General features: G+C 37.9%; 2 protein-coding genes and 2 pseudogenes across 3 annotated transcripts; 3 read left to right on the top strand and 1 right to left on the bottom strand.

Moving 5' to 3' along the window:
• Nucleotides 1-1847: 1847 nt before the first annotated feature.
• On the bottom strand, nt 1848-3387 carry LOC125214229 (multiprotein-bridging factor 1b-like). Its single transcript, XM_048115164.2, has 4 exons — nt 3164-3387; nt 2312-2395; nt 2156-2238; nt 1848-2074 (listed from the first exon to the last, which is right to left on the bottom strand). The coding sequence occupies exons 1-4, from the start codon at nt 3294-3296 to the stop codon at nt 1955-1957; spliced, it is 420 nt and encodes a 139-aa protein (XP_047971121.1). The 5' UTR covers nt 3297-3387; the 3' UTR covers nt 1848-1954.
• A 9336-nt stretch (nt 3388-12723) lies between these two features.
• On the top strand, nt 12724-16285 carry LOC125213176 (uncharacterized; annotated as a pseudogene). Its single transcript, XR_016136393.1, has 8 exons — nt 12724-13190; nt 13736-13870; nt 14106-14294; nt 14553-14614; nt 14987-15144; nt 15260-15408; nt 15568-15711; nt 16022-16285. The product of XR_016136393.1 is annotated as an uncharacterized LOC125213176 (transcript).
• A 60-nt stretch (nt 16286-16345) lies between these two features.
• On the top strand, nt 16346-18199 carry LOC125209537 (peptide-N4-(N-acetyl-beta-glucosaminyl)asparagine amidase A pseudogene; annotated as a pseudogene).
• A 1079-nt stretch (nt 18200-19278) lies between these two features.
• On the top strand, nt 19279-22424 carry LOC125213173 (G-type lectin S-receptor-like serine/threonine-protein kinase At4g27290). Its single transcript, XM_048113566.2, has 7 exons — nt 19279-20670; nt 20736-20867; nt 20932-21068; nt 21143-21353; nt 21426-21663; nt 21737-21887; nt 21961-22424. Exons 1-7 carry the CDS (start codon nt 19404-19406, stop codon nt 22264-22266), a joined length of 2442 nt encoding a protein of 813 aa, XP_047969523.1. The 5' UTR covers nt 19279-19403; the 3' UTR covers nt 22267-22424.
• Nucleotides 22425-24446: the final 2022 nt, after the last annotated feature.

The following is a 24446-nucleotide window of genomic DNA, read 5'->3' on the forward strand; positions in this document are numbered from 1 at the left end:
CGTCATTAAGAGATAATAGCGGTCCTCCAGCTCTATTCATATGTCCGACAATAAAGACTAACTTTCAAAAAATGGATATGTTTTTACCTTTGGGGGTGGCGCTATCTCGTGGAAATCCATGAAACATACATGTATAGCTCGATCAACCATGGAATCGAAATTCATAGCTCTAGATAAAGTTGGGGAAGAAGCGAAGTGGCTTAAGAACTTCCTTGAAGATATTCCAGGTTGGTCTAAGTCAGTGCCTTTAGTGTTGATTCACTGTGATAGCTTTTATAACGGTAAGTATCGACATATTCGTCGACAACATAATACCGTGAGACATTTGTTCACCACAGATGTGATTACAATTGACTATGTGAAGTCAATAGATAATCTAGCGGATCCGCTAACCAAAGGGTTAAACCGTGATTAAATGAATAAGTTGCTAGAGGGAATGAGTTTGAAATCCACAAACTAAACAATTGTCATAGTGGTAATCCAACCATGATGACCGGAGATTCCAAGAACTTAGTTCAATGGGAAAACTAAGTTATGAGAGTTCGTGTGAAACACGCATCTACATCTATTCCCTAAAGAACAATAGAGTGGTGAAAACTTGCCAGTGGCGAGGCTAAGTCTATGACTTTTAATGACTCCTAAGGATCTCAAGGAGATTGAGTTCTCAAAGAGACCGAGTAGGGCAAGATACTCGGAATAGGAATTACCTATGTAAGTGTGAAGTGTAGCCGCTTCAAATTACACACTTATGAATCCAAAGTGGTGCCCAAGGGATGAGGTTGGGGTGTTTAAGTGTTAACACCATTGTCTCGGTGCACGCCGTGGAGGACTAGTTCAAAGCATCGCGCTACTAGGCCGCCTGTGTATCCGATGGCGTTGACTATGGAAGGTTCAAAGTTAAAAACTACTTATCCTTATGCTTATATACCTCCCGATGGTTGAACTTGTGTCTGCATGCATATGCATTTGGCAATTTCCACTCATGTGGGGATTGTTGGAATCATAGATTAAATGTACCCAGTGAATGGACTTTGACCAAATAATAAATGTGAGTAGTCATTTAATTCTTTGAAATTAAATGCTACAGCGTCGGTCTACGTTCCGCGTAGATGATCGTAGTATATTCACTTTCTCAAATCCAATTCCCGATGTGTGAGAAAGAGTGAATTAAAATTGGGCACGATTGAGCTTTATCTAAGCTTAGAGTCTTGAATGTAGGGAACAATCAATTAGTGTTAGTTGTCTCACATTGAAAGTGAGAGCCTCCTTTTTAGGTGTATAAATTAAGTGATCTACTACACTTAAAAGCCCAGACGCGCGCATGCCGCACGCCCCGTGCCGTGCCGTGCCGTGCCGAGCCGAGCCGCGTCGCATCTGTGGACTTGGCAATTGGTCTTTGAGTTCTTGGGCCTTGACCTGGAGTCCAAAATCCAGGTGATCTGATCGAACACTAGTAAGCATCATAAGCTCTATTCCTCTCAGCATTATTTTTCTATCGAAAGTTCTGTCCTTTCCTCCATCCAGTTCACGGGACTATGTTGAGAGCGGTGCTACTTTACCATGGTCATTTTATCTTTGGGGACAAAACGCTAATCCGAAAGCACTACCGAAGCACATCTCATCTTGCAAAAAGAGAACTCTTCGACTTGGCGAAACAACTTTTTCACGGTTTATTGTTTCAATTTCAACAGTTGTTATTTTGTTGCAATTCTATTCTTCTGTATTTCTTTTGGTTGTATTACGACGGACTGTTATCTCTTGTAATTCCAGAATCCCCAACATAGCACTAACTTATTTGCCATATCTGGAAAATAGTTCAAAAATTTGGGTTCCGATTGATGGCATAGTTTACCAAGAGAAGGTTTGAAGATTATCATGAACGCAATTAGCATAATATTCATACATACAAACCATAAGATAGGTAGTTGGTTGATTAATTGATAAACAAATAAATTTATTTCTTGCCACGCAATTTGACTCCGAGTGCTCTCTCCAGCTTAGCTATGATCTGCTGGTTGGGAATTGCTTTACCCGACTCGTACTCTTGAATTACTTGAGGCTTTTCATTGATCATCTGCACAATCCCAAAAAACGAATTAGTTTGGGTTATTAGTAACAAAATTTGGTGAATTAATTAGTGGAATCGGAAACTAACCTGACCCAATTGAGCTTGTGTTAGCTTCTTCTGCATTCGACCCTGCATGATAGCCCTTTTCAACTCGCTCGGAACCTTCTCATCTGCACCAGTCAACAAACAAATCTTTAGTCAATTCCATTAAAATTCTAGAGCAGAATGGCAATTTGAACTCACGAGCTAGATTCTCTGTGTCCTCATCCAACTTCCTGGTGTTGAGTGTTACAGTGCTTTTGGCAGCCTTGTTTGTTCCCGCAGCAGCTGAAGCATCAAATTTCAGTTATAATCAACATCCATATTTTAAGGATATTTTTACTTGACTCAGATATCCAATCAACACAATCCATTTACTTGCTTTAAACATAATCACAACATAGCCTTTCACCATTCAGTGGCCAATGGGTTTAACTTTTTTCACATATTTACATTTCCTTGATTTCATTTTTAATTACCTTGCCATCAGTAGGGACAGTATTTAAGGACATAATCATGAATTGTTTAAGATAGATGGAGTATTTAGTACTCCCTCCGTCCCGTCCCACTTGCCATCGTTTTATAAAAATGATAAAAAATAGTTAAAGTGGAGAAATGATAAAGTAAGAAAGACAATAATATATCTTCTCTATATTATTCTCTCTTAATTTACCATTTCTCCTCTTTAACTATTTTTTTATCATTTTTACAAAAAGATGGCAGAAAAGTCAATGGGACTATTAAAACAGGATGGAGGGAGTATTGTATAGCGATTAGAGAATTGGTTCGATAAAAAATTCTCGACCAAGACGACTTTCTCAATTAATACATAAGCCACATTTTTTGTCAAATAACTCTTTTTACTTCTAAAATCTCGGGGCGACTAAGAGATGATTCATCTTATTCGAGACTGGTACTAGATCAGAGAGAGAAAATGAGATATGAACAACACCTTCTATCTCAATTAAAAAAAAAAAACAGAAACACACGCATCAACGAATACAGATAAGCTAAAGCCAAGAAATGAATTAAACATAGGAAAAGAAAAAGGCGCACCTTTCCTGACAGTTTCGATTTCGGCTCCGAGACGGCGAGCGGCGTTGACGGCTTTCTCATCCTTGCGGGCGGCGGAGGTAGGAGCCTTCTTGCGAAGCACCACAGGCTCCCAATCTTGAATAATTCCTGCCATTTTTGGATAGGGAGAGAAGTACAAAATATGATGAACGTTGATGATGGTCTAGAAGGATCGTCTGAGTAAACTAATTTTATCTGTATTGCTCTCAAATGAATCAACTCCCAAGTACTTATAGATAAAATTTTACTTGCGATGCACGTAGTATCCAGAACCTTCTCGTCTATTCTTTTTTTTCTCTTTTATTTTATTTGTATTATTAAAAGACTAGCGGCATCCTTTCTTCCATATTTTTCTATTATGAAAGACGTTTAGGAATGAATGACTTTAAGAAATATAAAAATATCGATTGAGAAATCAATGTTCAAACATAGATGAGTTGATAAAATATAAATTCTTTCATCATTTGAAGCATTTCAATAAAAAATACTCTTTCCGTTATACAGAAGTATATCATATTTTTCTTTTATTAGTCTTACAAAAATAGTCTATATTCTTTTATAATTTTTTTTCTTTTTCTCTTTTATTTTACTGTCATTTATGGGTCTTATCATCAAATACACAATTTCAACTATTTTTTTTCCTTCTATTTTATTTTATCAATTTATATATTAAAACTCGTACCAACCCTAAATACCTATTTCTATAAGACGAAGGAAGTAAAAAAATTGCAAAAGAACAAAAAACATACATATATCAAAGTTCAAGAATCAGTCACGGATCCAAAAATTTGAATTCGAGGATTCGGATATAGTAAAAATTAATAGTAAAAATATATTTTAAATAATTATTGTTAAAAAGATATACTACTCCACATTATATTTTAAGTAGAACAATTCTTTATTGCACTCGTCGGTTGAATAGTATGGGCATAAATATCTTGAAACAACATAAAATCATTTCATTACACATAGGAGCAACTATTTCCTTCTTGCTATGTACTTACCACTTAGATATCGTTCAACTAACCATCAAATAGCAAAATGAGGAAATTAATGCAATTAAATATAAAATAATATCAATAAATATGATTGTAAGATAATATAAATGCCTGATAAAATAATGGCCAGATTCAAAAATTTAAAACCGGAATGTCACGCCTAAAAATTATACCACCAATGCAAAGTAGAATTGGAATTTGGGGAATAAATAATTAAATATGTTATGCATGCATATGCAAGCTTAACTTATAGAGAATCTAGAAACAGAAAAATAATGGTAAATGGGCCGACTAATGAGTAAAACTACAAGCTGCTCCCTCCGACCCTTATAATTTATCACCATTTGATCTAGTACAAATTTTAACAATCGTAATAATACAAAGTAGGTTGAAAAAATTAATAACTTTTGAATACTATTTTTATATACTCCTTCTATCCCAATTAAGTTAAGTCAAAATTATTGGTCACGGAAATTAATAAATACTCCTTCTATTCCTTTTTAATAGAGACATTTCTTTTCGGCACAGAGTTTAAGAATAGTGTGTTAAATGGATTGTGAAAAAGTAAGTGAGAGTAAAGTAAGAGAGATGAAGAGAGAATAAAGTAAAAGGTGGAGTTACTGTTTGCCAAAAATAGAGATGACTCAATTAATTTGGAACTTCCTAAAATAGAAAAATGACTCTATTAACATGGAACAGAAAGTAGTGTTGAAAGCAGGTGTGGGGAATAAAGAAGGAAAGATAAAGAGAGTGTAAAGTAGGTGATGGAATAAAGTAACAGTGATTGGGTGTTTTTTGTTTTTTTTGTAAAAAAAAGGAAATGACTTAACTTAGATGGGACATCCCAAAAAGGAATACAACTCAACTTAGTTGGGACAGAGGGAGTATAAATTTTATACTCCCCCCGTCCATAAGAATATGCACTCTTTCCTTTTTAGTCTGTCCCTATGCATTTTCTAATTTTAAAAGTCTTTTGAGGTGAGACTCATTCGCCTCTAACAATACTTTAATTAATGTGAGTAAGAATGAGTTAGTGGAATGTGAGGTATACTACTAAAAATAGTAAAAGTGAAAGGTGATAAAATTTTAGGGACGAACGAAAATGGAAATAAGTGACAAATTTTCAGGGACGGAGGGGGTAAAATATTAAGAGTCTTATTTTGTCATTTTCGTCCGTTTTCATTGGGTCTTATTTCATGTTTACCATGAATAGTAAGTAGTCCCCACACTCACATTTTATTATTAAACTAAGTGAGATTTATGTTTCACTAACTTATCCAACCCACTTCTCTTTACATTTCTTAAAACTCGTGCCGAAATCAAATAGAACTCTTATTAGCGAACAGAGGGAAAAGGACCAATGGCTACACAACACTTCTTTTTTACACTTCACAGTTCACAACTCCAGCGCTCTTCGTTTTCTTTGTTAGGAAACAGACTAGTTGTGACTATGGCGGTCGAATCGGAGCCGTTGCAGTGGTTGATGGCAGGTTAGAGCCCTAACTCCAATGGTACTATTGGCGGGGGGAAGGGTCAGTCAACTCCCCTGGACATCCCCAAATCCGACATTGTCAAAAATCACAAATGATAATTTTAAAGCAACTACATACATGCAAATGCTAAAGTCCTAGAATCATATTTGTAGTCCACTCTAAAAAAATACTAGTAACATTGAAATGTAGTACTTCCTTCGTTACATTAAAGTTGACTCACTTTTGTTTTTAGTTTGTCTCAACTGAGATGACTTATCACCAAAAATATTTATCTCTACTTTATTCTCTCCCTCTTACTTTATTTTTTCTACTTAACAAACAAACTAAAATTATATAAAATCTCCTGTTGCTCAAGGAATAGATCATCTTCCATAAGACGGATGGAGTATTCCCTAAATTCTACTTCATCCATAAGCCATTAAATGTCTCATTTTTCTTTTCTTCCGTCCGCCAATAAATGTTTCATTTCTCTTTTACTATATTTGGTAAGTGGATCATAAATTCCACAACTCATTCCAGTCACATTTTATTATAAAACTAATATATAAAAGCAGGTCTCACATTCCACTAATTTATTCTACCCACTTTACTTTATAAAGTCAAACAATTTTTTAAAATTTGTGCCGATCAGCTATGAGACATTTAATCATGGACAAAGGGAGTATTTACGTAAGTGACCATATTCCTAAATGACATGTGAATTTAGGTGAAATAGTTAAGTGTAACAAAATAGAATGAAAAGTGTGATTGGATAATACACCCAGCTTCCCAAAATAGACTAGTTTTTCCATTTTTGGCCGTGCCATATTCCCTCTGTCCCCAATTCAACATTAAAACCCGTGCAATATGCAACTTTGTCAATTTTGGGGGACGGAGGGAGTATAATGAAAACAGAAAATAGAGGTGGCAAATCGTGCAGTTTGGGTCGTTATTGGGTGAACCTGATAACTACCCTTCGAACCCGGCCTGTTAAGGAAACTGTAAATCGGAACAAGAACCTGACCTACTACTTTCAAACACTAACCCAATACGAACCCGTAACGACATGATAACGACTCGAACTTAATATTATACTATTATAACATAATATTACACGATTAAACCTTATTTTTAAACCTAATTTACATGATAAAAATCTGTTTAATACAATTTAAACCTGCTTTACTAGAAATTAGTAAATAAAAGTTAAAATTAAAGAGTAAATGTCGATTTGATCCTAAACATATGATCAAAATATGAATTTGGTCCAAAACATTCACTTTTTTTAAAAAAACAAGTCCATAACAAATAAAATCCTTGTCGGAGTGGTCCTCTTTTAACGATTCTGTCAAAAAATAACGGTCATGCCACTATGCAGTTAGCGTTGACCGTTAGTTTTTTGACGGAGTCGTCAAAAAAGGATTACTTCGGCGACATTTTCATTTGTTATGGACTTATTTTTCAGAAAATGAATGTTTTGGACCAAAATTGACATTTACTCTTTTTTGTGCAGTTAGCGTTGACCATAGTTTTAGACGGAACTATGCAAAAAGGACCACTTCAACAAGGATTTCATTTGATATGAACCTGTTTTTCAAAATGTGAATGTTTTGAACCAAATTTGTATTTTGGTCATATGATCAAAATTGACATTTACTATTTTTTAAATAATAATAAAAATAATAATATTACTCCCTCCGTCCCGGCTAAGATGAAGCATTTCTTAGTCGACATGGAATTTAAGGAGTGATAGGTTAATGTGTTTAATTGGAGAGAGAAAATGTGATTTTAAGTATTAAATGAAGAGAGGAAGAGAGTTGAATATTTAATTGGAGAGAGAAAAAAAATAGTTGAATGTATTAATTGGAGAGAGAAAGTTTGCAGAAATAGAAATGTGATGAGACTCGTTTCATGCATGTGTTCCATAGTAAAACTGCATCCAAATCCATGAACTAACAACCATTTGAGCCAGGTGTGTGTGAAATCCACCATTTTTGGAATATGGAACAAATCAGTTGGGCGGAAGCACAAATCAAGAAAAGAAGGAGAAATCTGCTGCATTGAGCAGATCAAGTCAAATTCTAACGGAGCCTGATAAACTCGTAGTTTAGCTTGTGTTTTGGATGTTTGAAAGTGCATAGTTGAGTGTTTTATAGCACATTACTTGAGTTTTCATCTATGATCCCCTATTTTAGTGTTTTGATGAGTTTGTCGAGTTTTTGTAGTCACAACAGGTGAAAACGGACGAAAATGGTACCAAAACCGAAGGTTGGGCGTTTCACTACCGCCAGTCGGGCGTTTCTACATAGAAGACCGGGCACTTGCGCCTCCAGGCCGGGCATTCCCACTGTCCCCGGGCATTTTGTATAAAGTCGAGATTCAAGAAAAACGCCCGGTCGGGCGTTTCTTCACTTAAATTCGCCCGGCCGGGCGATATGCTTAGGCGTTGATTTTATTCTATTTTTTGCCCCGGGTATAAATAGGACCTAGGGTTCGACTTCAGCACACTTTCCACATGCCTAGAAGCGGTTTCCACATTTTGAGAGCAAATTGAAGTGACGAAGATTTTAATTCATCAACAAGTTTGAAGACGAAGACGATTTGTCCATTGAATTCACCTTTGGGAGTATCTTTATTAGTTTTCCTATGTTCAATTCACTTTCTATGAATTTCTCTTGTGAATTTGCATTGAATATGAGTAGCTAAATCTTTTGTAGAGTTTTGGTGAAAACTATAATGAACGCTTTTGATTAATTCAAGGACTTTTGATTACCTTTGCTCTTGTGATTTCTTTGTCTCATTCTTGTGCTTTTTCAATTCAATTGTTTAGCTACCAATTGGGTTTGTTGACCTAGTTTTGAGTAATCGAGAGATACCTAATTAGGATTGATAAAAGAATGAACAACACCCAGATAATTTGCATTCGAGAGAAGGAATTCTAGAGTGAGGGCTTGAGCCTTTTGTTTTAAGGAGTTAATTGTGAAGTATTAGAAGGAGACTTCAATATTAATGATTAATCAACTGGTTGAGTGCACTCGAGAGAGGGCTTAGCCTAGACTAGCGGTTTTCCTAGTAATCCTAGAGACTTTAATTGGGTAATCGAAGTTGTTGAATTGTTCGCATCGTGTCATTGTAGTTGGATCCAAGGCTCTACCGTGTCCTCTTATTTGGAACTTCTCTTTGTTGCGTGCTTTTACCTTGCTTTTGTTTATTTGTTTTTCAAAATCAAAACCAACCTTTCCGGATTCTCTAGATAGTAGTTAAAATCGGTTTGTGGTAATTAAGTTGCACAATTTGTCTACGTGGATACGATACTCTTACTTGTTTATTGCTACACTAACCCCGTACACTTGCGAGTAATTCTCGTGTTTAAATAAATCGAGTCAGAGCCAGCTAGAGTTTTGCATTGGAAGAGAAAGCAAGAGACCCCACCTACATGTGTGAAGGGCAACATTGACATTTCAGAGAGGTGGTACCCTAGGGATCAGAGCCCTACGCCTCCCTATATAAAGGAAGTCCAACACACGAAGAAAAGGGAGTTCCCCCATTTTATTTTTTCGCTTAGTAGTTTACGAGGGTTCTCAACAGCTTTCTTAGAGTAGTTAAGGGTCTCAGCTCTCTTCTAGGGCTGAAACCAGAGCTCATTTCCTTCCTTGTTCTTGAATTCTCGCACACACACGCTTGGTCCTGTTATAGTCAGCTGGTAGTTTGGTTTTGATGTTAGTTTTGTAATACCCCATACAGATTTTCATAAATATTTAATAATCACAGTTCGATCCGTTATTTTCTTTAATTTATATTTATATGTTACAACATAGAGCCTCAAATTTTTTTTGTAATATTGACAAATATTCATAGCAACATCAATAGTAGTTTCTAACATCAATAACTTCAATATCATGAACGATCACATTTATCGTCAACAACCATATTACTCGATCTTAAATCATAAATACTTAAACAATCTACTAACGATAACCCACACGAGGATGTCAATAACCCACATAGGGGTGACAATAACCCATATAAGGTGCCGATAACCCTCACCGGGGTGACAATAACCCATATAGGGTGTCGATAACCCACACTAGGGTGACAATAACCCACACCGGGGTAACATCAAATACAGAATCAGATACATTTTTCATTATAAGTATTGTCATGTTATTTTTTTATCCAAATAAATTCAATAAACCCACTGTAACCCTTTACGTTACTAGTCACAGATAGCACACATTCATACAATTACTGTATTGAAATTGCTAATCTCATTTAAAATAATTACCAATAATTTGCACTAACATACTTACTTGTTCTAGTTCATATTTTAATGATCAAACCATTTAATAATTCACTTGCTATATAAATTTAATTTCCCCTTCAAGTGAATCATTTTACGAAATCTTAGATTATGCTTCAGTCATTAATTTAAGTCTCATACTCTCATTACTACGATTAATTCGTTCTTATGATCACATTTATTCAATATGCATTACCATATTCAACCATTAATCATAAGAACCCTACAATTTCAATATTCCAATAAATTTTGCTAAAATATACCAAAGGACTGTTATAATCTAACAAAATCATAATTAATCATTAGATAATCTCCTAATCACTTATTCGAATTTATTTAGTAAAATTCAAAACTCTTAACCCTTATCCATACAAACTATCGGCTAAGACATACAACACCATTTAGAGTTTTTATAGCTTAAATCTATTAATTCAAGCATGCTTAATATCATCCTGAAATTGCATGCTTATAAACTATTTCAAGAATTTATTTATTCCTCTAATCTATGAAATTGAAACCTGCCTTATATACCAATGTATTTATCAACTTTCATTTCATAAGAACAGGCTAGAATATGAGCCATACCTTAGTAATGTCTCGATAATACGATTGGACACGCCGGAAAATCGTATAGAAAATCCCGTCTAGGGCCATTTTTGGGGTGTTGCAGTAATGCTTCTAATTTAATTCTAGACTTCTATAGCATTTAACTAATTTAAATTTACGAATTTTTGGACTGTTATATCATCGAAATCTCTAATCGAAGATTTTTCTCAAGAATGTACTAAAACTCTTTAAAACTCAATTCTTTGCTCGCATATCTTTTCTTACACTTATTTAAGACTAGTATTTCATTATTCCATAATTTATCAAATTGTCAAAATTTATTTTGTTAATTATTTCAAATTATTCGCCGAAAATCCTAATTCTAGCGATTTATAGCACCGAAATTCACTTTTCCGTCTAAGGTGGGCTTTGGGGCATTACAAATTTGCTGCAAGATTTCAGTTTCGGGTATGTATTCCACCTCGAGAAGGGGTGATGAAACAATTTACTGCTTTCCGTGTTCGTTTCCTATTTTCTTTTGATGTAATCGACTCTTTAATGTTCTGTTTTAGTTAAATCCGAAGTTATGTTTTCATTTTCCATCTTTGTGTCCTGTTTTATGCATGATGTTTTAGATCTGTGTTCATTTTCGCTTTTATATTTTGTGTCTTAGCTTAGAAGTGTCTTGTCCTGTTTTGATTTGTTTAGATCTGCTGTTTTATGTTTTAGTCGTGTTAATATTTCTAGATCTAGTAGTTTCTGTTTCGTTTCTTGCATGAGTTTGGTGTAGTTCTTGTTTTTACGTGGTCGTAGCTTAGATCTTAGGAATAGATTATGTTTTATGTGTTTTCTGATGTTTCGTCTTCTTTAGCTTTCCAGATCTGTTCTCTGTATTGTTTTCTATGTTGATTTGTTGAAGAAGATAAAGTTGTTAGAAATTTTTTACTTTACAGTGCTTTTTGCAGGGGACTGACAGTCCTCGTTTATTCTGTTTGTCTATTTATAGAAATGTCAGTCCAACCGATCAAGTAGTCTAGTTAAGTTGTTCAATTTAGTTTATCTTTCCAAGTCAAGTAGTTAAACTTAACTCACCCTTCTAGAAAGCATGACAGCAGCCAAGCAACCCAAGTTGTCATGCAAACAAATGTCCAACGCCTCATCTCTGTGGGATTGATCCTTAATTCCATATACTAGTTAATAGTATTAATGGGTTAAGGTTTTTGAACACGTTCCTTTCCGCTCTTCCCTTCACCTCACTCTAGTCGGAGTTAGTCGAGTTGATCAGCCTGAGCTTTTACCGGATCCACTCACCCGCACTTTTGCAGGTAGCAGGCAGAAATAAGCTGGCTTGATCAGGTTGATGATCCAACTTGAGCATTCCACAACGATATAGCAGAGAGAGAAAAGAGAGCGCACGAAAGGAGCCAGCTTCAAAATGTATCATTCTTATTTGAGACAAACTAAAAAGGAAAGTGTGTCATCTTAAATGAGATGGAGGGAGTATTTTTTAATGAGTTATCACATCCAACCCGAACCCAGTCTGATATTATCGGGTTTTTAACGGATTCATAGACTCAATAAGCTTTGCACCAAACTCAATAATTATGTGTCGATTCGTGTCAGATTATCGTGTTGCGTCAAAAATTATTAGCCCTACTAAAAAACGACCAATATTTATTTTCAAATATAAAAATTAATTTATAGAATAACACGAACTGATATTATTTAATTTAATTTAATTTTTTGCGTGAGTTGTTGTCAAAAAAATATCGACGTCAATTTCCGACAATGTCGGGATGCCTATGGTGGAAGAAAAACACAGCAAATGGTGTTATGGTTGAAACGCATAATCTTGTGAATGAACCGTCTGCAATTTTCTTTTCCTTTTTCTTTAGTTTAATTAAGTTTTTAGTTATTAGTATAATATTATATATAAAAATTCAAAATACTTTAAATTTAGTTTGATTTATAAAGTAAAAGGCTTACCCAATTTAATTATCATATCATATTATATATTTTTTGTTTTTGTTTAATATTTTAAGTTTTTACATAAATATAACATCTAATGTGATAAAATTTTAGATAAAAATATAAAATGTATATATAATAAAAAATAAACATATTATACTAGAATACGTCAGATAACAATACATGTTAAGCTATGCTAATAGAAAGAGATTAAAACAATAGGATTGGTTAAAGGTTTGAAGACTAAAAAAATTAAAGAAGGGAAAAAAAGAGAACGAAAATGTTTTAATGCCAAGACTTCACAGTATGGTGTGCTGTGTTAAATTGAACAGCAGAGGATCCAAGTCCGGCAATGTCACGCCGCAATCACACGACAGAGCTTGGAAGTATAGCTAGCGTCGATTTGTCAGCTGTCGGCGCAGGAAAGCAAGGATGGCTGGTGGAAAACCCCAATCTCCTTGTTGCTCTCGACACCAATTCGATCGCGCTCGCCAACCGCTCATCGATCTTCATCCTCAATGTGGTCTCAATCGATCAACGGCGGCTCCGATACCCACCCAAATCGGGCCTCAAAGATCATACCAGAGCTCTCCCCGATCGAGGCCGAGTACATCTCCGCCGTTGAGTGGCTCGTCTTCGACCACGACATCAGAGTTCTCGCCGTCGGCACCTCTTGTGGTAATCTTTTGATTTTCTCGATCCACGGTCGTCTCATCCACAGACAGGTGCCATTCACAGACTCTACTTGGTCTTAGTTACCGAATTGATTATTTTGCGGTTTAGATAATTGGATGAGCTATTCGTTTTTCGACGATTTTGGCCGATGTTTGAGCTAGTTTATGTATTTCTGAGATTTGTTGGAATATAGTAGCTGCATAGTCAAATTAGTGCACACTTGTGTTGCATCTCATTGTTTGCTGTTTAGTGTTGTGCGGCACGAGATTTTATGCAATTTTATTTTGTGGGTTAGGTATAGAGAACAAAGTAAGGGAGGGGGGATAAAGTTGAGATAAAGAGATTTCTATAGGAATGAGTCATCTTGGGTGGGACAAACTAAAAGAAAGGTGGGTCATCTCTGGAGTGAGTATGATTTTGGCTGTTATTTTGTTGTTTACGGTTAGTTGTCTGCACGACCACTTTGATCATTGAGATTTGTCAATTTTTAAAGCCCTGCTTGATGTATATACATTGTAATCTGTTTATTAGGAAATGAATGGCTATCTAGGGCCAAGCTTAAACTGCTTGATTTTTTGGCTATTGGTGTTTGCAGATCGTGAACGCGGCAAAGATTCTTAAGATAAGGGTCCGTGGGATTAAGCAAGACCTGACACAAGATACATCATCAGAGGAGGTTTGCATTGTAATGCCTGGTGTAGTTGCTCGTTTTGATGGATCTGATATTAAGGTACTTGTAATTTGTTGTTATTTTTACTTTTCTCATTGAATATTTTGTTAACGATTTTTGTCATGCGCATACTCTGAACCATGCTTGGTATCTGATTTCCCTGATTTTCTCCTTTTCGGAGCGTTTGCCAGATTGTTCTTTGCAGACTGGGGACTATCCCGATTTCTTTCTCCTCTTTACTCTAAGATAACATACGTTCAAGTTGTATTATTTACTCAGCTTTTATGAAATACAGAGTCTGCTGCAGCAGTGGTTTCAAGAATCAGGCTCACAGGGCTGGGATCGGGATTTCAATATGCTTCAGGATAATTCTGGGAACCCAGTTAGAAGCCTTCCGTATCAACTATGGAATGTTAGCAAGTATGGAGTATGTGCTGATGCTGCTATAACTGGTGTCATGCCCCCGCCATTGATGGAAATCCAGGTAGTTACCTAGTCAAACATCAGACTCAATATATAGATTAAGACTGTTGATCACCGAATATCATTCTATGCTTTCGATGTATAGTACATATGAAAACAAAAGTTCCAGTCCCTTGTTTTCTGCTTCTTCCTTGAATGTCTACTTTCCCCAGGTTGAAGTTCTTCTTCCACAATGTTGTGGATTTTTATACTATTCGTGACATTCTGGGATGTTTCTGAATTCATTCTGGTATTTGAATTCAGCTGATTTTATTGGCAGTCAAGTCAGCGCTACTACTGTGCAGTCACCATTGGAGATGATGCTGTCATATCAGCGTTTAGGTTAGTTAGGTTTTGAATTGTAGTAGTCCCTCCGTCCCACGTTAGTTGAGACGTTTCTTTCGAGCATGAAATTTGAAAATTTGTGTTTAGTAGGTTAAATGAAGTAGAATAAAATAGAAGAATAAAGTAGGCGAGAGAAGAGAGAATAAAGTAAGAGTGATTAGAAATTTTTTTTGCTATAAAGAGAAATGACTCAACTAACTTGGGACAACTCAAATGGAATATGACTCAGCTAACTTGGGATGGAGGGGGTATAACATAATTTCTTTCATTTGAAATATTCATTCTAATTTTTTTCATCTTTCGACCTAATGGTTGAAATTGCCTTGATTTTAGTTCATAGTTTTCATAGTTGATTTTACTTTGCTGAAGGCTTTCGGTTGACAAGAGCAGATCGCTAGTGGGAGCTATCTTGTCAAAAGTTGTGCCTGCCACATTTTCAACAATATCTTCACTCGCGAAATTGATTTGGCATAGTGAACCAAACAACTCAAAAAAACCAAAACCTAAGTCTCAACCATTTGCCAGAGGTGAGAAAATTGCCTGTAAATTTTGGCCACTATCTGAATCACTAACTTGACTTACGTTTCTGGGTATCTAAGATGATTGCTGGATATATATTCTGACAATGTCACTTTGGTACAGCCTCTCCTCTGACTTGTCTGAAGGATCACCCAAGGAAGGGCGAGAAGCTTACACTGTCACCTAGTGGTTCTTTGGCTGCAATTACGGATTCACTGGGGCGTATTTTACTCTTGGACACTAAGGCTCTTGTTGTTGTGCGATTATGGAAGGTACCTGACAGTTTACATTGGCTTATTCCGTTTTCCAGTAGATCTGCCATATTCCAGGCTTTAGAGAACTGAAATTCTAGACTATCATTTCCATTTCCAGTTTCAAGCTCTTTATACTTGACCACCATGTAATACATCGAACTTTAATTTACTCTCCAGGGATATCGTGATGCAAGCTGTTTATTTGTAGAGATGCTTGCCAGTAAAGAAAAAGCTGCCTCACGTCCTGCTTCTTATGAGCATACAAAAAGTGATTATTGTCTCTGTCTAGCAATCCATGCACCACGGAAAGGAATAGTTGAGGTATATTTCTCACCTTTCTAATCTCCTTCTGTCCCCCGACTTTCCTTGTAGATATAAATGATACAGTTAGTGATGATGAACCTTTTATCTCAACTACGAATTGATGGTTTCTTGCATTTACCTCTAAGCAACTGCGTAATACACATGAACATGAAACAATACAACAACATACTCTGCCATCGTCTTGAATTCTCTCTAACCTAAGGATTTTTTCAACGTATATCTAGTATCAGTTTATTGCATTTATTGATTGCGTAATTATTTTGGATTAACATACAATGATGGGAAGTTCCTTACTTTCTCTTTGTAGGTGTGGCAGATGAGAACCGGTCATCGGCTTCTAACCATTCCATGCCCTAAAGGCAGTAAAATACTTCAACCAACTTACAGGTTCAGTTCCGCAACAACATCTTCGTCTTCTTATGTTCCGTTGGAAGTTTTCTTCTTGAATGGAGACTCTGGCCAAATATCTGTTCTTAATCGATTTCTTCACTAATCTACTTTTGTATCAAGCAATTTCTTCCAATTTTATAGAATGCTTAAAATTTGTCTAATCATATAGCATCTTTTTTTACACGGATTGATTAAGAATTTTTGCGTGACACTAATTTGAATAATTATGGTAAAACGCCAAATAATCCAGTGATTTCGTACATTCCTTTGAAGTTTGGCCAAATACATTATAGTCAAATTAACGAATTAAACTCCAAATATTTGCTACCATAATTACGAAATTCAGATTTGAATAATTAGTAGACTGTGAGCTACAATTGGAGTGAAAAATGGCACCCTTGATTCTCCTCTTGTCCCTCTCACTCCTCCTCCAGCCGCCACCCTCTGCCGCAAACCTCCACAAGACCGCCGCCTTCCGCTCCCACTCCTCCTCCGATGCTGCCGCTGAGGTTCTCACCACGTACTTTGAAGTCACAAGGCCAATCCCTCTCCCCAATACTGAACCATGCTCTCACTCTATCCTCCATAATCAAGAATTCGCCAACACCTACTCCAAACCACCCATTCTTGTGAATTACACTCCAAAATGCCGACACTTGGGGAAAGTTGTTCTCGAATGGACCGCCACTTGCAGAGGGCGGCAGTTCGACAGAATCTTTGGCATCTGGCTCGGTGGCGTCGAGCTCCTCCGAAGCTGCACCGCGGAGCCTACCCCCGCTGGCATTGTCTGGACCGTTAAGAAAGACGTCACGAGGTATCGCTCTTTGTTCCTCAAGGAACATAATTTGTCGGTTTATATGGGAAACATCGTTGATTCAACATATACTGGAATTTACCATGTTAACCTCACCTTCCATTTCTACCCCACCGCTGGAGATGTCGGCGGATCTCCGGCGGATTTGATACTCCCCATTTCTAGAGCTACGCCATTGAACAACGGTGGGGCATGGTTCGAGATCCAGAACTCGACAGATGTACAAGGAAAAGAGCTAACAATCCCAAACAACGCTTATAGAGCGGTGATGGAGGTTTATGTTTCCTTCCACGAAAATGATGAGTTTTGGTATTCAAACTTCCCGAACGAATACATCTCCGTTAACAACCTCATGGGCATTCCCGGAAACGGCCCATTCCGCGAGGTTGTCGTGCGGATCGATGACGCTGTGGTGGGGGCGGTGTGGCCTTTCACTGTGATCTACACCGGCGGCGTCAATCCATTTTTTTGGAGACCAGTTTCCGCAATCGGTTCCTTCAATCTACCGACTTATGACGTCGAGATCACTCCCTTTCTCGGGAAATTGCTTGACTCGAAGCCTCACTCGTTCGGATTCAGCATCACCAACGGCTTAAACGTTTGGTTTGTGGACGCGAATCTGCATCTATGGCTAGACAGCGAGTGGGAGAGGACGAGCGGGGAGGTGCTGGAACACACTGACTCGTCCTCTTCACCGCTGTCGTCCTCAGTGAAATCTAGGGTTTCTGGTTCCGAGGGAAAGTTTAGTGCGAAATTCAGCAGATCGGTGGCGGCGAGTGGCCGGGTGGAGTCGTCTTACGGCGTGATCACGACGGATTCGAGGCAGGAGCTGAGGTACAAGAATAAAATGGAGTTGAGAAAGGGTGGGGGTTTCCAGGTGTTGGAACAGGTGATCAAAGTGAGGGGGGATGTGAAGGCGGTGACGGCATCCGGGGAGGTTTTCTCCGGCAGTTCTTCGCGGTCGAAGATGGGCGTGCGCCTCTACTCGGAGGCGAATGAGAGCAGTTTCAAGGGTAATGTGAAGTTGGTTTTGGATGAGAAATGGCGGGAGAGGTCGGAGTTTGGGAGTAGGTTTGGGAGGTTGAAGAATTCGCAGAGTGCGGGTGGATATTTAGTGGTGGAGAATAAATCATTGCGTGGTTTCGGAAAGACTGAACAAGATTATAGATATCATGGTGATGATTATTGCTATTTTAGGACGATCAGAAGCGCCAACTACACTATTTTACATGATAGGGAGAGTTCCATCTGCAAACACATCTAAATATTTTGATAAATAAAATAAACCAAGTTTTGCAGAGGAATTCCTCGTATTCAAGTGGATCAAATATAATAAACCTAGTGTTGCATGATTGGTTATGATTTTTGAAAAAAATTAAATTCGTTGTGGTTATATTAGATGATTAAACATTTCCTTAGATATAGTAAGTAGGAGTATTATTGTGATAATTGTATATTAGACAATTAAATATTTCCCTATATATGATAAGTAGAAGTGTTATTGTGATAATTTGTGTATAATTATGTAACGTTCAGTGTACAATGCTGTAAATGCAAAGAAATGATGAAGTAACATCGTTATAATAATATACTAATTCTGTTCCATATTAGTTGACTTATTTATATTTTTTGCCCGCATGGGCATGGCAGTTGGTCCCGGAAAGAAAAAGTTGCAAGAATGAGTTATTTATATTTTTGCCAAAAAGTAATCATCTCTTTTATTTTATTTTCTCTATTTCTCATATTTATTATTTCTTACTTTATTCACTATCTACTTAACACACTATTCTTAATCTCAGTGTAGATAAAAAAAATCTCTATTAAAAGGAACCGAAGGAGTATATTTTATGACACATCCTTTCCACATGAAGGAATTTGCATAGTAATATCTAATATCTTTGTTCAGTATAATTATAACAAATTAAATTTAATATTTTTTTAGACATAAATATAGTAATATTATAATCCCTCCGGAGTATTAAATATGAAACGTTTGTTTTTTGGCACGAGATTTTATATAGTTTGTTTTGTGAGTAAATGAAGAGTGAATAACGTAAGAGAAGGAAAAAAGTATAATAATAATATTTCCATTTTTTGAAACGTTTCATTTTTAATGACATAACTCAACAAGGAAAAAATTTTATTTTGAATGGGAGATAGGGGATACATGATTAAGTAAATTTAATGTGGATGAAATTTGAAGAAAAACTAAAATTGGATATAGTTCGGAAGAAATTAAGTTGACATGATTGGAAATAGTAGCGCAATACAAGCATATGTAAAGGATGAAAATTTGTAATAATAAATGAGGAAGTTTGACAATCGTTGATACAGCGCGAAGAGCCACAGTTACATTACATTTGAGTCGGCCGCCACCGTCACTTTGAACGACGACTCGATTTCGATCAGTTTTGACTGGAATTATGAATATGATACTCCGTTGATACCAAATTCCACAAAGATTAAAACAACATCAGCTGTAGGCATGGACGATTTCCGAAACCAAATTTTACTCATCTATTTTCTGCTAATCCGCTCTACTGCAACTGCTACCGACACCATAGCCACCTCTGCAAGAATCAGAGATGGAGAAACACTCGTTTCTGCAAACGGAGTATTCGAGCTCGGTTTCTTCAACCTCAACAATTCTACCAATCGCTACGTCGGAATCTGGTACAGCCAAATATCCGTTCCAACATATGTGTGGGTCGCTAACAGAGAGTCTCCGCTCACAGACAGATCCGGCGTTTTAACGGTGATGGCGCCTGGTGTCCTTGCTATTCTTAATAGAACTAACGGCACCGTCTGGTCGTCGGCGTTTATCACTCCAGCCACAAATCCAACCGCGCGATTGCTCGACTCCGGGAACCTGATCGTCCAAGATGCAGGCGTTGATGATAACTTCCTCTGGCAGAGCTTCGATTACCCCTGCGACACGTTATTGGCCGGAATCCGGCTGGGGTGGAACTATCTCACCGGCGTCGAGACCTACAGTTCGTCATGGAAAAGCGACGACGATCCAGCAAAAGGCGAGTATTCATCGCACGTTGAGCCCACCGGATACCCGCAGATGGTGATTAAGAAGGGTGATGATATTCAGTACAGGATCGGACCGTGGAACGGGCTGTGGTGGAGCGGGGCTCCCGACACGAGCAACGACCCGACCTACACCTTGTCGCTGCAGATTTTCCCCAACGAGGTGCGCTACACGGAGGGCATAATCGGGGACTCTGTTTTATCAATATCGAGGCTGAATCCCAATGGCGAAGGAGTGCGCTCCACGTGGAACAATCGGACAAATTCGTGGTCATCTTACACCAACTTGCCTGTGGACCACTGTGACAATTACGCGAGGTGTGGTCCGCACGGAAGCTGCAACGCAGGTACCTCCCCGTCATGTGGATGCCTCGACAGGTTCGTGCCGAGGGATCCGGAGAGCTGGGGGCGAACGGACTGGTCGGATGGGTGCGTGAGGAGGACTGCGTTGAGCTGTGGTGGGGATAAGTTTTTGAAGTATTCTGCAATCAAGCTGCCTGATGCTCGGAACACTACCTATAATGTGGACAGGAGGAGCCTTGCGGAATGTCAAGCAGATTGCGCGAGGGACTGTTCGTGTATGGCGTATACGCAGCTGAATATCAGTGGAGACGGGAGTGGCTGTTTGTACTACCATGGCGACTTGATCGACATCAGAGCTATGGCTTCGGCCGGCCAGGATCTTTATATCAGAATGGCTGCTTCAGAGTCTGTAGGTAAGTACGAAACTTGTGATGATGATGATTAGATTGATTATGATGTTTGGTTTTCTTGATTGAAGATGTGGCAAGTAACAGAGGGAGAACAAGAACTATAATTATAGCAAGTATTACGTCGGTGGTTTTTGTGTGCCTAGTCCTCGCTTATGTTTATGGCCGGAGGGCGAAGAAGAATTCGAGCATGAGTCAAGAAGGTGTAATGAAATGTTCAATTATATGGCTAACATTGTGCTTGAATATGACATTGATGTTGTGCAGTTGTAGGGCTGTTCAGTGCAACTCATGCGAAAGAAGGGGAGCTGCCATTCTTCAGTTTGCCTACGGTTTTGAAAGCTACTGATAATTTTTCAAACACGAACAAGCTGGGTGAGGGCGGATTTGGACCTGTCTATAGGGTAAAGATACTTCAATTTCTTTGCAATTTCACATTTATTTGTATTGCATTTCACATTTTCAAAATGGTGTGCAGGGCGTGCTGGAAGACGGGCAAGAAATTGCTGTGAAACGCTTGTCAAAGACGTCGAGCCAAGGAGTGAACGAGCTGAGAAATGAAGTGATGCTGATAGCCAAACTCCAGCATCGTAATCTAGTGAGGACTCTGGGATTTTGTGCTCAAGGAGAGGAATACATGTTGATCTACGAATACATGCCTAATCATAGCCTCGACTTAACGTTATTTGGTGACACCCTTTTTCCAAACTATAAACTTTAAACTCACTTTGGCTCTCTTCTAATAGTCTGTATTTGGACAGACAAGGAAAAGAGTAGGCTCCTTGACTGGCAAAAGCGATTCGATATCATCAACGGAATTGCGAAAGGGCTACTCTATCTTCATCAAGATTCGAGGCTGAGAATCATCCACCGCGACCTCAAAGCTAGCAACATATTGCTTGATGCTGATATGATTCCCAAGATATCTGACTTTGGATTAGCTAGGAGCTTCGGAGGAAACCAAACAGAAGCTCGAACGCGCAGAGTTGTTGGGACATAGTAAGAAAATCAAGTTTAAATAAATCTGACTTTGCTAAAAATAGGTATCCTAATGTGACATACAATGTGGCAGCGGCTACATGTCTCCGGAATATGCTATAGACGGGCTATTTTCAGTCAAATCTGATGTTTTCAGTTTTGGTGTTCTGGTGCTGGAGCTTGTTAGCGGCCACAGAAACAGAGGATTCCTCCTTAAAGACCACAATCTCAATCTTCTTGGACATGTAAGCAGAACTCTTCACTTTTTCTTGTTCTTTTAAGTGATTGATCATCTGAAGCAACTGAAACTGTGTGCAGGCGTGGAGTCTTTACAAGGAAGATAGTTTGAGAAAACTTGTCGATCCTTGTCTGGATGAGGCGTTCGACTTGGGACAAGTGGAACGTGCAATCCATGTGGGGCTGCTGTGCGTGCAGAATAGCCCAGACGACAGGCCAAACATGTCGTCTGTGGTGTTCATGCTGGGGAATGAAGTGGCGCTACCACAGGCGAAACAGCCAGGTTTCTTCACGGAGAGGGACATTTGTATTGATGACAGCTCCAACAGCTCTAATCCGACAGCTTCGCATAATCAACTTACAATCACTTGGACACAAGGTAGATAGGAGTCAAAACTGTTGTGTATAGTGTTTTAATTATTTGGTGTTCCGTAACTAAAAGAGAGAAAAATACAGGGAAGAATGTTTTAAGAATGATGAACAAACCTTCAGTTTCGGTTTTGTATAATAAATATAGTATTGATTTGCATATCACATAATATTGATATCATTGTGACATAAGCCTGTGGTTTCTCAATTTGTCGGTGCATTTCGTGAATGAAATTTCCATAGTTGGTAGCAGTGAAAGAGGATAAACTCACGCTCGGATGCATCATTTTTCCTGAATGATGGGAGAAACTGCGAAGATGAGCTGCGATGAATAATGACAATGTAAGATATGATACGCTCAACAGAGAATCACCGGATTCTCAAATTCATGTAAGCTTGAATAGATCCTATCTATCCATTTCCTTGAGCTTTCAGCTGCTCTTCCTTCACCCTCCATTAAGTTGTAAATTCCACCGTAACTAACTATGTGTCGAATCGGTTGGGTGTTAGTTTCCTCTTCTTCTTTTCACATCTGTTCCCCCTTCCTATTCAACTCATTATTATTTCAATGATCCTCTATTACTTGTGATCGTAACAAAATCAAATCATCTTCCTTTCATCTCCTATGACCAAGTCTCTCCAGCTGCGTGTGTGGTCCCTCTTTCAAGCAGGATCATGCTCCACATCAACATCGCTCGTTTTTATATCCTAAGGCTGAGCCACCACTTGACCTCGGCACATGCATGGTACGTTCTCTAACATTTTGTGATTTTTCGTTGTTTTACATGATGTTTTTGCTTTTAGTATTCACTTTTATTCCAAGAATAATGTGGGAATTGATCTTCCTTCATCATTGTATAACGAAGTCTGAATAATTCCATTTAAGCTTCTTCTGTTCAACATGAATGACCCGCTTTGACCTAAAATGAAGAGTAGAGAAATCCAAATTCGTCTGTATTTACGTCTAATTAGGTCTATAAATTTAACCATCTATGATCCGTTACGTGACAAAGGAGCTTTCATCATTGAGTTCTAAATTTGTGCCTTCAGAGCTACTCCATTATGTCTGAAATCTGTTAATTTACTAGTACAGTACTTGTTAGGATATAAGTCAAAGATGTTGTTCAGCTATGACTTTGACTTTATATATATCAAAGGCATTGCCTTATTCAAATAATATAGAATGATTAAATTGTTGCAAAAGATATGTACTAATGTGGAAACTAATTTGTCCTCACATTTTATTCCAATAGGTAGATTTACCTTCAATTTCCAAAAATCTGAAATGGGTATATTGCTGGAAAGTTGAATTATGAAGTTGATGTTGGAATCGTGTTTGGTCAATGGACTTTGACCAATATAAATGTGACGAGACATTTAATTTTGTAAAATTAAATGCAATAGCGACGATCTACTTTTGGAGTAGATTTCCGTGGTATATTCATTTTCGCTAAATCGATTCCCGGTGAGTGAGAAATTATGAATTAAAGTTTGTCACAGTGGTGATCTATAAAGAAGCTATGAGATAAAACCAATGGATTAATTAAAAGAGTTAATTATCTCACATTGGTGGAGAGAACCTTATTAAACATTGATTTAATAAGATGAATTATTACGTGTAATAATTATAGTGGACCCAAGTGCACAACGGTTGCTAAAAGGTCCACGACGGACCCCGATATATAGCGGGTCCCAAGAGGTCCACGACGGACCCCGACGCATAGCGGGTGACAAAAGGTCTCCGATGGACCCCGACGCATCGTGTGACCAAAAGGTTCACGATGAACCCCATCGTGTAGTGTGTTCAGATGCATCAGTCCCATCTATCTTCCGTAATGACTAGTAACCCCCGGCGGTTACAGTCAAGCCATCATGACACACATAATGGCATTTGACTTCATCAATGCCCATGAGTGGACTTGGTCTATAAATAGGCATGCATCCATTGCATTCCCTATACACAAGTACATCAAGCATATCATTTGCATAGCTCTCTCCCTCTCTCTGCATAGTCTTCCATTGAAGCTATGCTCTTGCCATCATCCAGTTCGCCGGAGCTTGTTATGTTTGCGGTGCTGCAACGAACAAGACGAAGCCGTTTTATCTTTGGGGACGACACGCCAATCTGAGAGCACTGCCGGGGCGTATCTCGTCTTACTTTATTCACTACCCACTTAACACACGATTCTTAAATTCCG

This window comes from Salvia hispanica, chromosome 3, assembly GCF_029641045.1.
Source record: "Salvia hispanica isolate PSC_SH4W2 chromosome 3, Shi_PSC_v1, whole genome shotgun sequence".
Classification (NCBI taxonomy): domain Eukaryota; kingdom Viridiplantae; phylum Streptophyta; class Magnoliopsida; order Lamiales; family Lamiaceae; genus Salvia; species Salvia hispanica.

Coding starts and splice junctions, on each gene's coding strand:
- LOC125214229 (XM_048115164.2), bottom strand. CDS start 3,296: ATGGCAGGAATTATTCAAGATTGGGAGCCTGTGGTGCTTCGCAAGAAG. Junction 2,396..3,163: donor AATCGAAACTGTCAGGAAAG/GTGCGCCTTTTT, acceptor TTGATGCTTCAG/CTGCTGCGGGAACAAACAAG. Junction 2,075..2,155: donor CACAAGCTCAATTGGGTCAG/GTTAGTTTCCGA, acceptor GGGATTGTGCAG/ATGATCAATGAAAAGCCTCA.
- LOC125213173 (XM_048113566.2), top strand. CDS start 19,404: ATGGACGATTTCCGAAACCAAATTTTACTCATCTATTTTCTGCTAATC. Junction 21,354..21,425: donor CCTCGACTTAACGTTATTTG/GTGACACCCTTT, acceptor GTATTTGGACAG/ACAAGGAAAAGAGTAGGCTC. Junction 21,888..21,960: donor ATCTCAATCTTCTTGGACAT/GTAAGCAGAACT, acceptor AACTGTGTGCAG/GCGTGGAGTCTTTACAAGGA.